General features: G+C 33.1%; 1 protein-coding gene across 2 annotated transcripts in view; it reads left to right on the forward strand.

The window, feature by feature from the left end:
* The window catches only part of LOC140147948 (alpha-N-acetylneuraminide alpha-2,8-sialyltransferase-like), a 40,035-nt gene extending 29,613 nt beyond the window's left edge, over nucleotides 1–10,422 (forward strand). Inside the window, exons 7-8 of one of the 2 annotated variants that reach the window (XM_072169749.1) lie at nucleotides 2,293–2,519; nucleotides 9,302–10,422. In XM_072169749.1, the coding sequence (XP_072025850.1) occupies nucleotides 2,293–2,519; nucleotides 9,302–9,522 (448 nt within the window). In that variant the 3' untranslated portion in view covers nucleotides 9,523–10,422. Of the gene's footprint in view, nucleotides 1–2,283; nucleotides 2,520–9,301 lie in introns of both variants that reach the window. The other variant, XM_072169744.1, reaches the window with a different exon arrangement.
* Nucleotides 10,423–13,028: the final 2,606 nt, after the last annotated feature.

Consider the following 13,028-nt stretch of genomic DNA (forward strand, 5'->3'; position numbering starts at 1 on the left):
TTACAGAGTTTAATAAAACTTGTAAAACTTAATAAAACTTGTAAACTTGTAAACCTGTAGCAAAAGACACTGAAATGAATACACGGGATCGATACACGTGGATGTGCTATGCACGATTGATATTCAGACGATAAATATTTGGATACCGGGTTTGAAAATGATGAATATCTCCCGTAAATAATTTCGTATAAAGAAACCAGATGTGATTCCTTGCACTTGAATATATATTTTTAACAGATATGATAGTCGTTAGTTTGCGCTTTGAGATACTAGCTTGCGTCTTGAGTCAAAAACTGACAATAATTTTGATTTATATGTGCCGAATTATATAGCGCAGTGTATAGGCCAATCGAGAAGGTAGTCTAAAACCATATGACCTATGGTGTACCATGCTCGACTAACACACAGTAACCAGGCTAATCGGGGCTATTGTCAGTAGCCTTAGTCAGATGTCCTTCGGCCCATGTACGATACAAAGCTATTTAAAACAGGTCGATATAAAATGGCTATGCGTGGCGGTGGATTCAACCTACCATGGCGATTTCTGCCATGAAGATATCGGGGCGATGACAATGTGCGCTGCTAGATAGGAAATCCCTGTAGTGAGGCTGCATGATATTAACTGTATGGAAGTTATCTCTTTTGGATCGTGGCAAATAACATAATCGCATAACAATTACTAATCCGTTGTAATCGGGGGATACCTTTATTTCTGATATCACAATTCATAACCTTGATCATTTGTTATGCATCACATGTTTTAAAAAAGAGTTCAAATACCCCGGGCGTCATCTTTTGTTATGGTGGTCGTCAAGGACTGACGTCATAATTAGCTAATTAAGCACAGAGCCGCTACTTTTTCTATGGGAATTTTGTACAGGTTTTACTTGAGATCATAATAGTCCATACAGGACCAACGCAATATTTAGTACTATAATCAACGCCGTCCGTATAGATTCGACATCTTCCCTTGGAAAGTCAAGGGAAATGGCAAAATGACTAACCACGCCTACTGACAGCTACTGACGATATTTAGCCAATCAGATTAGACTTACCTTCCACCTGTCAACTACTAGCTTCCAACTTTGGATCTAACACCCATGTGGTTTAGAGCAACACTGACCATTATAACTGATGAAACTTGATATGAAAAAAACTCTCTTTCCAATAAATGTTCCTTGAAAGGCTGAAGTTTCTTTTTCACATCATTTAACTTAAGGGGTGGGGTATGAACGTTTGGACAGTATTTATTTTGTGACATTAGAGCACATCAGACAGATCGAATTGCATTCTGAATACGAAGAATGTCCTTCTGATATCAAATAATTTTGATTTTTTGAAATTCGCAATGTAATACACATTTTATGGCAAATGATTAAAAATGATATTTTTGATATTTAACAGTACTCGAAGTAAACTTTATCAATCTGATGATTTATTCATAAAGTGTATGTAGGTGCGATGAAAAGCCGACGATCAATTGAAAATTTTGACCTTTCGTATTGAAGACAGAAAAAAGACATTCTGCGTATTCAGAATGCAATTCGATATGTCTGATGTGCTCTCATGTTCCACAAAAAAATATTGTCGAAACGCTCAAAACGCTCATTCCAGATCCCTTAAGGTGAGACTTGTGCTGAATTTTGAAAAATAGAAAATGTCTGGCACTGTATATACAGATGTTTTTTCCCCAAGCTCAAATGTAACTTTTTATAAGACCAATGTATCATCTCAACATACTGTGGTCGATGTTGAAATCGGAGTACTACCCCGGGTACTACCATATGGTTTATGAGCTATACAAAGTTGGTATATTTTCATACTTGAAAAATTGAAAAACACCCCTATTTCAAATAAATGGTATAACCCACCTTGACATCTGGTGATTATTTTTATACTTTCAATGCGGCATCTAAGGTTTGACCTATTCATACCTTATAAAGAAAACATTATATATATATTGTGTATATTAGTAACACTGGCTTCAAAACTTGACAATTTGACTGCTGAAAATGCAAAATTATGAAAATAGGCCTAAAATAGAAATTTGGCTGTTACCATGGCAACGGGGATATTTTTCCAAAATTTATTTCATGTGTGTTTGTTTCAGGTCAAGGTCCATCAAATATGAAAGTTTAAAAAAAATGTATTTTTTGACCGTGGCAACTCTATTTTCAAAAAAAACAGACAGTTCCTCTTAAGGGGGGTGTAGTTACTTTTTTGAGATGTTTATAATATTTGGGTATACGCTCGTATATATCCTAAAATTTTGTTCATATGCAGGTTTGATAGTTTGTCCACAGAAGCTAGCAAGCGTGAATTTCTTGAAACTTTGAGTGATTTTGATGGTGCTGTATGGGTTCAAGCATTTATAATATCGGCTACATGGAGTATGGCAGTTAAAGCGGCACATTTGGATGCAGCTCACAAACAGAAGATGTATTTTGGTCACCCGGAGAATTCTATAGCTGTGAATCATTTGTGGAGGTCAGTGGGACATCCGAATCCAATAACGACAGGTAAGATTGATACTACTTCAAGAAGAAAGAAAGAATTTAACTTAGAACATTACGATTGGGTTTTGGAAAGAACCTTCTGTTAAATCATGCATGACTCAATTACAAATCTCTAAATCCCTTTCTTCTTATCTATTGATATTTTGAATAGTGTTTATCTTTCCTTAATAGATTATGATACTAAATGGTTGGGCAGTTCGCACTAGGCCCTACATCTCATAGGACAATAAAGCTAGCGCCTGATCGATTCTTCCTGCATATCAATATGCTTCATGATCTATTTGCAAGTATTATTTTGATTGAGCAGGAAAATATGTGATAGTATTTTTTTTATAGTAGTCTAGTTGCCTACATAGAATGTTTTTGTTATGATGAAGACATGGACGTACTGATCATTATGTATGATGCAAATTATGTGTTGTGCGTTTGGCAATTTGGGAGGGGGTGGGGGTTCAAAATGACCCCATAGGATTATAAAATCAAAATTTCACATTGCTCAAATACCTCTTTCAAATATATCAAATTATTTACATAAATAAAAATAAATAAATAAATAAATAAATAAATATAAATAAACGAAAAAATTGAACAAATTTTAGCGTAGCATTAAAATCATAAATATAACCATTGCTGGCAGGAGGACTCGAACCAACGACATTGATATCAGCAGTCTGATGCTCTACCATTGAGCTATTACAGCATCTAGTGATGAAGGTCGAGTTTTTAGCTTATACAGTGTTTGTCTGTGATAATGCCGCCTCGTGAAAGAAAGAAATATAAAATCTCAATTTTTAATTTAAATTTATTTGACAATTTTCTAACCTATATTTCTTTAGAGCAGGGACAAATATTTCCCCTTTTATCCAATTTGACTGCTATATAAGAATCTACTTCTTTTGAACTGATTTAATTCCGCGATTTGTTCCATTAAGCAATATCAAAGATTAATGTCACACATCTCACAACAGATATTTAGTTGGCTTAGTGGTCTTGCACAGTGCTGTTTAACCGTGAGGTACCGAGATCGATTCCCACCTCTGCGTGCATTTTTTTAAAGACTGGGAAATAATAACCTGACATTAGAGACTTGCGCAAGGTCTCTATTCGCCGCTGACATTCGTACTGCAGAAGCGGAGTTATAACTTGTTAAACTTTGCTCCTTCCGTAAAAGGGTGCATTATTTTGGCACTACATTATTTCTTTTTTTCACATTGCTGGTATTAAATATCAAATGGTCATAATTGGCGGTCACTTCAAATCATCCCCAACTGAACGAGGTTCAGGAATGTCCTCTCATTGTTAATTGTTGGTCAACCCACCACTTGAGAATAAATGACTAGGAATAGGTGCAACAGGATTACCTACGGGATTATCTCAAGTATATAATTCTGTTCTCCCTCCTTTTCTTACATCTTCTCTGATTGATATATGCTAGTGTCATTGGTTATTGTTAAAAGGCAAGGGTGTGTAATTGCAATATTTCCTCTGAATAGGAAAGACTCTCTACATCGAACTATGGATGCTGGTGGTTCGCAATACTATTATTTAAGAGAAGGTATCTTCCAAATCCAAATCGAAATGAGTAGTACATCAGCAGGAAGACATTGCACATCTGGGAGACTGAGAGGATTATTTCATTTATAAATACATTGTAAGATTTGTGATGCATAAAGGCATAAACAATTTAAGTTGCAGGGCTTCAAGTCCTCATAATTCTTATTAGTACTGCTGATTAGAGACCCAATTGGGTCCAATGTGATACAAGCAACATGATTGGCACGTATAACACTCCTTGTGGGTCATTTATTAGGAAAAAAATACGTTAGACAATTCAAAATCCCAACATGACCGCCATTTTTAAAGATATTACAAAGGATCAAAATAATAATCATACAAGCGCCAAAAGATGTAGTTACCCTTCCTTTGAATCACTTGTTAGAAAGCTGCACTAAATCCTTTCGCATTTGTATGCATTTTGTTGTACTTTTTATTTGTTAGGCCATTTTAGATAAATTTTGTTGTACCTTTTACTTTTTAGCCCATTTGTGACAATTGCCCCCCCATGAAATTTGCCCCCCCTCTCTCTCTGAAAAAGTCCTGGCTACACCACTGTGCAGATGAAACAATTTTATTCACATATATCCTTACACTCTGTTTCATATAACGTAGCATGGTAAAATAAGGCATGCAAATAGGCAATTGGATCATATTATAATTAGCACAATTTATAACTACAATACCCTGGATACACCAACAACCCCTATGAGATGTTCATGTTGGCAATCTTGACCTCAGTAAATGTTGACATTATTGATGTGTGACTATTAAATTAGGTATTCATACACAGTCCCTGGTATTATATAATATTGTGTGATTGCTTAAGGTATAGGTAATTCAGTGACCATGTTGACAAATTGGTTAAATAAACAATAGATGTTAATTTAGTTTCTACTGTGTCATGTAATAGTTGAGATATCCTCACACCGATGGCAGGACAGAAGGCCTAATTCAGGCTATGTCAACATTAGTGTATTGTGTTGGCGTGAAAAGTTTTAGCATGCAGTGCGCTGCCAGTGCCTTTTAAACTAATTAACATAATTTGATACCCTTAAAGGGCAGGTCTATAGCCAAAACAACATCATATCATTGGCAAGCTAATATGTGATGCGATCAAGCAAAATCAGTCGGAACTCGGAAATATTGATTTTGAGATATGGCCAAACAAAGGCAATATTTCCTTTTGTTTCCTATTGTTTTGGAAGCGCTTTAATTGCTCATATCTTTGGAACTGGTTGTTCAATTTCAATGGGGGTTTCTGCAAAATCCAGCTTTGTAAATCCTTTTTACTATCCTATAAGAAACTGAAAATTTATTATTGCCGAGTTCCGACTGATTTTGCTTGATCGCATCACATATTATGAGGACAATGAAAATGACTCCTTTTTTGAGAAAATAAGACGTTCAAAATTAATTTTCCGCAAAAACCAACTTAAGCGGTGAGTTCCATCGAACGAGACAGATTTGGCCTAGAAAACCGGTGACGTCATGAAATGAGATGTGCCCGTTGTGAGAAAAGGGACTATAAACGCTCGCAATGGACAGAACCTATACTGTTGCTGTTCACAGCAAAAAATTCCAAATTAAGTATTACAAATTTCATGGTTTTTAAACATATGCATAAATTCAGCCGCTTCTTTTTTATATATTAGACAATTGTGATATTACAATTCATATGTATATCAATATCATGAGAAATATTAGGCCTAAAAAATAAATGGTCAATTCCAGCCAAAGCGGGCCAAAATTCTCTCTGGTGGCCATTTTGAAAATGTTTTCCTTTTCAATTCTAGACTTATCAAATGAGACGATCATGTCTAGTGAATCATCAGGTGGAAGTGCCATCGGATTGAAAAATAACTTTTCTTGCTAGACCAAATAAAGTGTTCAATGCGCAAATGCATGTTACCCACGAATTCAAGCATTTTTCACCTGTTGTACGCCATAAAATTTCACTTTCTTTAATATCTTTCAATATTTTATGTGTGACTCATATACACTAGAAATCGGTGAAGACTTTGAACGTAAAATAGAATTTTATTACATATATCTACAAAGAAATATTTTGGTTATTACAAATTTTAAGAAAGAACCAGGTGTACAGTTAAGATTGTGTCAATTCTTCGAACTCTTTCCAAAGTGGCTGTAATTTAACATTACTGTTTTATTTCGAAAGATTAGAATAAATGCTTCATATAAATATAAAGTTAGATTTTGTATCTCCTCGCAGGATGAAGATCTCGGATGGATTCGTGGGTAACAGCGTCTGGAAAATAGCAATTCCTATTAATTTTTTTTAATAAAAATAAAAAATACTTTTCCGTATGTCAATAATTCAGGCTGCAATGGCACTAACATGAATTTTAATCAAAATACAGACTACATGAAATATTTAGAATGGATCATTATGGCATTTTGGGTATAAAATTTTGAGAATAATGAAGTTGTCAAATTCAAATAGACAGAGCAAACAGTTTTATATTATTATTTTAGTAAAATCATTCCATATTTTCATGCAGCAATATTCTATTAACTCGTGTTTGACAGTTCCTATGAACTAAAACACTATCAATACATTGTTAACTATAATTTAAGTAGGGATTCGTGGGTAACCAAAATGTTCGTGGGTAACACATATTTGAAGGTATGTATTGGTAAGCGGCAAAATAGAAAATATTACAGAAGTTTGGAAACCACCATGCGGTTATTCCTCCATTGTGTTTCAATGATTCCCGTTTCTCTAACCAATTGCATTTACCCAAAAAATGGTAATTTAGGATAATCAATCAAAACTTCATGATGCAGCTTCAGTATACCTTCAAGAGGACGCTATTAAACAGGACTGTTTTGGAACCTATTTCGCATGTTTTCAAAATGTTAAGATGCATAAGAAACATATAATTTACGAGTAAATCCTTGATTCGTGGGTAACGCCGAATTCGTGGGTAAAGCTATAAGTGCTATAGTACCGTTTGGGGTTTGCGTTTCTTAGGTGTATAAACTGTAAGTACTGTCAAAATTATAGCATACCCATGGCTTGAATATGTGCTGATTTAAACTTAAAATAAACAATCTCCTTATTTTTCAAGGTTAGCATCTATTCGGGATTCGTGGGTAACAAAAGTTTAAACCGTCGTAGATTCTTTTTAAAGCGGTGAACGTATTTTTACGATTTACAATTTTAAGCGCTTGTCAAACTAAATTCAGTGTCCAAAGTCATTAAATGTTAAGTTAAGTTATGGCAATTATATTTGCTGGACTCGTGGGTAAGAGTTGATACGTGGGTAACGTCAAATTTGATTTAATGGAATTTTATGGGTAAAACGTATTTGCATAAAATAATCACTTGGACCTCAGAATTATAGAACGAAACTTCGTTTCATGATATAGTCATTTATGGCATATTCACTTAACATTTTTCAGAACGATCATTTTATTTTTGATACGCGGGTAACAAAATTATTAGCCAAATTGACTTAATGGCCTCTAGAGTCCACAAACATTGGTGGAATTCAATCGTTTTACATATGATGAGAGATCATGCAAACGTCTTTATAACGGTAATAATTTCATTTTGATTGAAGGACATTCAATGACATATATGGTGCTTTATCTTTGAATTCGTGGGTAACGCCAATTCATTTAAGCTATCATAACTTGTCCCCTGGTATGACTTGCTAGTAAAGGCCTATATGCACAAAGAGAGCACATTGGACGTGACATGATATGCTCCATCAATAACGTGATTTCCTTTATTAATGACATTTTAAAGTGGAAAGTTAACATAGAGAGAATTTTGTCCCGCTTTCGCTGGAATTGACCAAATACATAATTTGAGCTTAGAATTTCATATGAGACTAGCATATAAACCGTGTTAGTCCACAAACTCATGCATCTGATTTCCCTGTATCATGTGTATATTGCAATGCTATAGTTTCAGTTGGATGAAATATTACAAAGAAAACGCATAGTAACAAAGATCTGTGTGGGCTTTGTTCCCGAAAGAGAACAAAAGCGTGCATATTGTTATGCAGCATTGTTATGGTAAGTGATAGTACAACTCATTGTTGCTAATGTCAAACTTGTCAAAGTGATTGTGATTGTATGATGAGAGCACGATAAACTGTCCGCTTCATTTACCTACGTCATCATTCAAACGGGGGGAGAACACGTACGCTTCAAACGGGGGAAGAACACGTACGAGGCCGAACTTTTCCCACACATTTTCTCCTTTTTCAGGAGAAATACGCACAAAAAAATTGCAACAAGTGTCAACTTGTAATGTAATAATTATTATCTTCGAATAGAGATAAACTTGTTTTTGCTATAGACCTGCCCTTTAACGTAAACAAAAACAAAATTGGACGTTTTATTGGGGCGCGGACAACCTTACTCTACGCAACACAAAAATCCGTTTTCTGAAATAATGTAAAATGTAGAAGTTTTTAGCCTTACCAATTCGCCAAACTCAGTAATTTATTATAGATGTTATTGGAATTGGGCTATTTTGGCTTTAGTATAAAATGAGAGGTTCCTTTTGGCTCTCGCGGCGCCAAAAAATATGAAACATCTTTGAAATTATTTTGATAGAAAATGTGATTATTAGATAAAAATTCAATTATTACCGTTTTAAAAATAACTACTCAACCTTTAATTGGGTCGCAATAGACATTAAAAGTCAATGCATACTTTTTTTCGCTATATGCGGGCAAAATAATGGCAAAATAACGGGTATTTGTATCATATGTGACCAAATATTCAATTCTCAATAGAGAAATATTTTAAACAATTTTTATATCTTGCTACAATATACACAACTTGGAAATTGAACATTTTAAGTGTCAAAAGGAAAAATGTCTATATGGATTTTGGCCGTTTGCTGAGACTGCATGCAGACGGTAGTCATGTACACTATCACTACATTCTGATTCACCACAAATCATGATCATTTTCATTGCCGGTTATGCATTTATATTGCTCGTATTTCCCAACAAATCCGGCCAAAAAATTGTGTGTTTACAGGTAATCGCAGAAAACCCAATTCTTGTGTGCTATAGACCCCCACCCCACCCCACCCCACCAGGTATTAACTGAACCCCCGGCTATAACAGCTGTGTAAAAATAAAATAATGGCCAGGGAAGTTTCTGAAGTGGCAGCGGAGCCATGTTAAGCGTGCAATCTATCAGCTAAAATTAACAAGAACAATTATTTCTTATTTTCTTTACAGGATTCTACATGACAACATCTTTTATGAATATTTGTGAAGAGACCCATCTATATGGATTTTGGCCATTTGCTGAGACTGCAAACGGTACTCATGTAAACTGGCACTACCATAATTCTGTTGATCCATTTTTTTCATGGCATGATAATGATGACGAATTTCGAATGTTATGGCGACTTCATCAGTTAAACTTGCTCAAGCTTCATTTTGGGCCCTGCTCTTGATGCCAAACAACCCAGCAAACACAAAATATTTCAAAACGTTTTAAACAGGTTATATTTTGGGTTTTTGGTTGTAATACAAACGTTTTAATAACATTAAATGTCGGGTTATATAAAGGTCGTGAAAATGTATTAAAACGTTATGTATGAAAACACACTACAAAAATATTTTTTAAATGTTTGTAAAATGTTATTGTAAAATATTTTTTGCAAACATTTTTCGCCAAATATGTTGTCAACAGTTAAATAACATTATGTTAGAATATTTGCAGGAAGTTATCAAAAATGTTTTTGAATGTTATGAAAACGTTTTATACCCTTTATATACCCTTTATATATATAACCCGACACTTTAACGTTTTCTGGTAACTTTTTCTAACCTTTGGCGAATGATTTTTATATAATATTTGCTAATGGCAAATATATGGATGACAGGACGGGCACACGATTTCGCCAGACAATTAAGGTGGCTGTGTATTCTAGATGTTGTTTCTTTCGCAAAATTGAGCTTTTAAAAAAAAAATTATGTATGTACTTTGTTATATTTTTATCAATACAAGGAAAGAAAAATCCAGATTTGTAAACCCCAAATGCATTATTTTATGAATTTTATTTCACTATTTTACTCGTGTTCGCAATTTAAAAAAAGAGAAAATCTTTCCCCCGATTTAAATATCAAGTTTATGTTTATATCAATTATGCCTGTTACATTGTGATTATTTAGATATTATCTAAATTATCCGATATATCAGATATGTGGATGTGAATTTGTTTGGATTATTTTTCCTGGTAAGTTATGGATATTAAGATATCAGATATTTAGATTTTATCTAAATTATCCAAAATATCGGATAAGTTAGATATTATGCAAACTATCTGATATTTAAGATATTATTTAAAATATCAGATATATGAGATATTTTAGATATTATCCAAATTATGTGATCATTTCGATATTATCTAAATGATGCGATATATCAGATATTTAGCTATACATAACGTTTTAATAACATTAAATGTCGGGTTATATAAAGGTCGTGAAAATGTTTTAAAACGTTATGTATGAAAACACACTACAAAAATATTTTTTAAATGTTTGTAAAATGTTATTGTAAAATATTTTTTTGCAAACATTTTTCGCCAAATATGTTGTCAACAGTTAAATAACATTATGTTAGAATATTTGCAGGAAGTTATCAAAAATGTTTTTGAATGTTATGAAAACGTTTTATACCCTTTATATACCCTTTATATATATAACCCGACACTTTAACGTTTTCTGGTAACTTTTTCTAACCTTTGGCGAATGATTTTTATATAATATTTGCTAATGGCAAATATATGGATGACAGGACGGGCACACGATTGCATTATTTTATGAATTTTATTTCACTATTTTACTCGTGTTCGCAATTTTAAAAAGAGAAAATCTTTCCCCGATTTAAATATCAAGTTTATGTTTATATCAATTATGCCTGTTACATTGTGATTATTTAGATATTATCTAAATTATCCGATATATCAGATATGTGGATGTGAATTTGTTTGGATTATTTTTCCTGGTAAGTTATGGATATTAAGATATCAGATATTTAGATTTTATCTAAATTATCCAAAATATCGGATAAGTTAGATATTATGCAAACTATCTGATATTTAAGATATTATTTAAAATATCAGATATATGAGATATTTTAGACATTATCCAAATTATGTGATCATTTCGATATTATCTAAATGATGCGATATATCAGATATTTAGCTATTATCTAAATTAGCCAAAATATCTGAAAATATTATCGTGATATTGCTCCGGCAACTTTCTACTGAGTATTTGCTATTATCTTAATTATCTAAAATATCGGATAAATTAAATATTATCTGAAATATCCGATATATCCGATATTTGGATATTTGAGACTTAAATTTATTTTTTTTATTTGAAGTGATGGATATTAAGATATCAGATATTTAGCTTTTATCTAAATTAGCCAAAATATCGGATAATTCAGATATTATCTAAAATATCCGATATATCAGATATTTGGATATTAGGAACTTAGAAAGTGATGGATATTAAGATATTATCAGATATTTAGCTATTATCTAAATTATCCAAAATATCGGATAATTTAGATATTATCTGAAATATGCGATATATCCGATATTTGGATATTTGGGACTTAGATTTTATTTTGTCTGGTAAGTGATGGATATTAAGATATTATCAGATATTTAGCTATTATCTAAATTAGCCAAAATATCGGATAATTCAGATATTATCTAAAATATTCGATATATCAGATATTTGGATATTAGGAATTTATATTTTTTATGGAAATTTTTTTACTTAGTAAGTGGTGGATATTAGGATATTATCAGATATTTAGCTATTATCTAAATTATCCAATATATATCAGATATTTGGATATTTGGGACTTAAACAATTTTTGATTTTTGATTTTTAACTTAGACAATGTTTTTATATTTGTTTAACTTAGTAAGTGATGGATATTAAGATATTATCAGATATTTAGCTATTATCTAAATTATCCAAAATATCGGATAATTTAGATATTATCTGAAATATGCGATATATCCGATATTTGGATATTGCCTGGTAAGTGATGGATATTAAGATATTATCAGATATTTAGATATTATCTAAATTAGCCCAAATATCGGATAATTCAGATATTATCTAAAATATCCGATATATCAGATATTTGGATATCAGGAACTTATAAAATTTTGATGGAAAATTTTTTACTTAGTAAGTGGTGGATATTAGGATATTATCAGATATTTAGCTATTATCTAAATTATCCAAAATATCGGATAATTTAGATATTCAAGTCTTCAAGTGCTGTTCTCCTAACAAAGCGAAGCTTATCCAAGGAGTAAGGTGATGATGCTCATAAACGTGCAGAAATGTGCAGAGTGCAGAACAACAAACGGTGCAAGTAAAAAGAACTGGAGAGCTGATTTAGATGACTTGGTGAGTAGCAGTAGGCTGCAAGACCCTCACTGCTGGCAGAGCTATGGCCTGGAAAACGTTGACAGATGGTGCTGCAACTGCTTCCGCAGGTAGCCTGTTCCAAGTTGGAATTGTTCTCACAAAGAAAGAGTATTTGTAGGTGTTGCGAGTAGCCAAGACTGGAAGGTAGCGTAAATTGTGTGATCTTCCAGAGGTTGGGTGAAGCCTGATGTTTGGTGGAAAGCTGATGTTAACTAGACCATGATGGATTTTATAAAACATTGTACATTGAGACATCACTCTTCTAGTGGCTAACTGGTCTAATTGCAGCTGATGCAGAAAAGGTGTTACGCTTGTCTTTCGATGAAATTCTCCACAAATGAACGTAACAGCCTGACGCTGGACCATTTCCAAGGGTTTTACATCACGAGCTGTGTATGGACTCCAAGCTGTGGCGGCATACTCAAGTTGAGGTCTGACAAGAGTCTGGTATGCCTTTAATTTGACATCCTTGGAACATGGCCCAAGGTTA

Source organism: Amphiura filiformis, chromosome 1, assembly GCF_039555335.1.
Source record: "Amphiura filiformis chromosome 1, Afil_fr2py, whole genome shotgun sequence".
NCBI classification, from domain to species: domain Eukaryota; kingdom Metazoa; phylum Echinodermata; class Ophiuroidea; order Amphilepidida; family Amphiuridae; genus Amphiura; species Amphiura filiformis.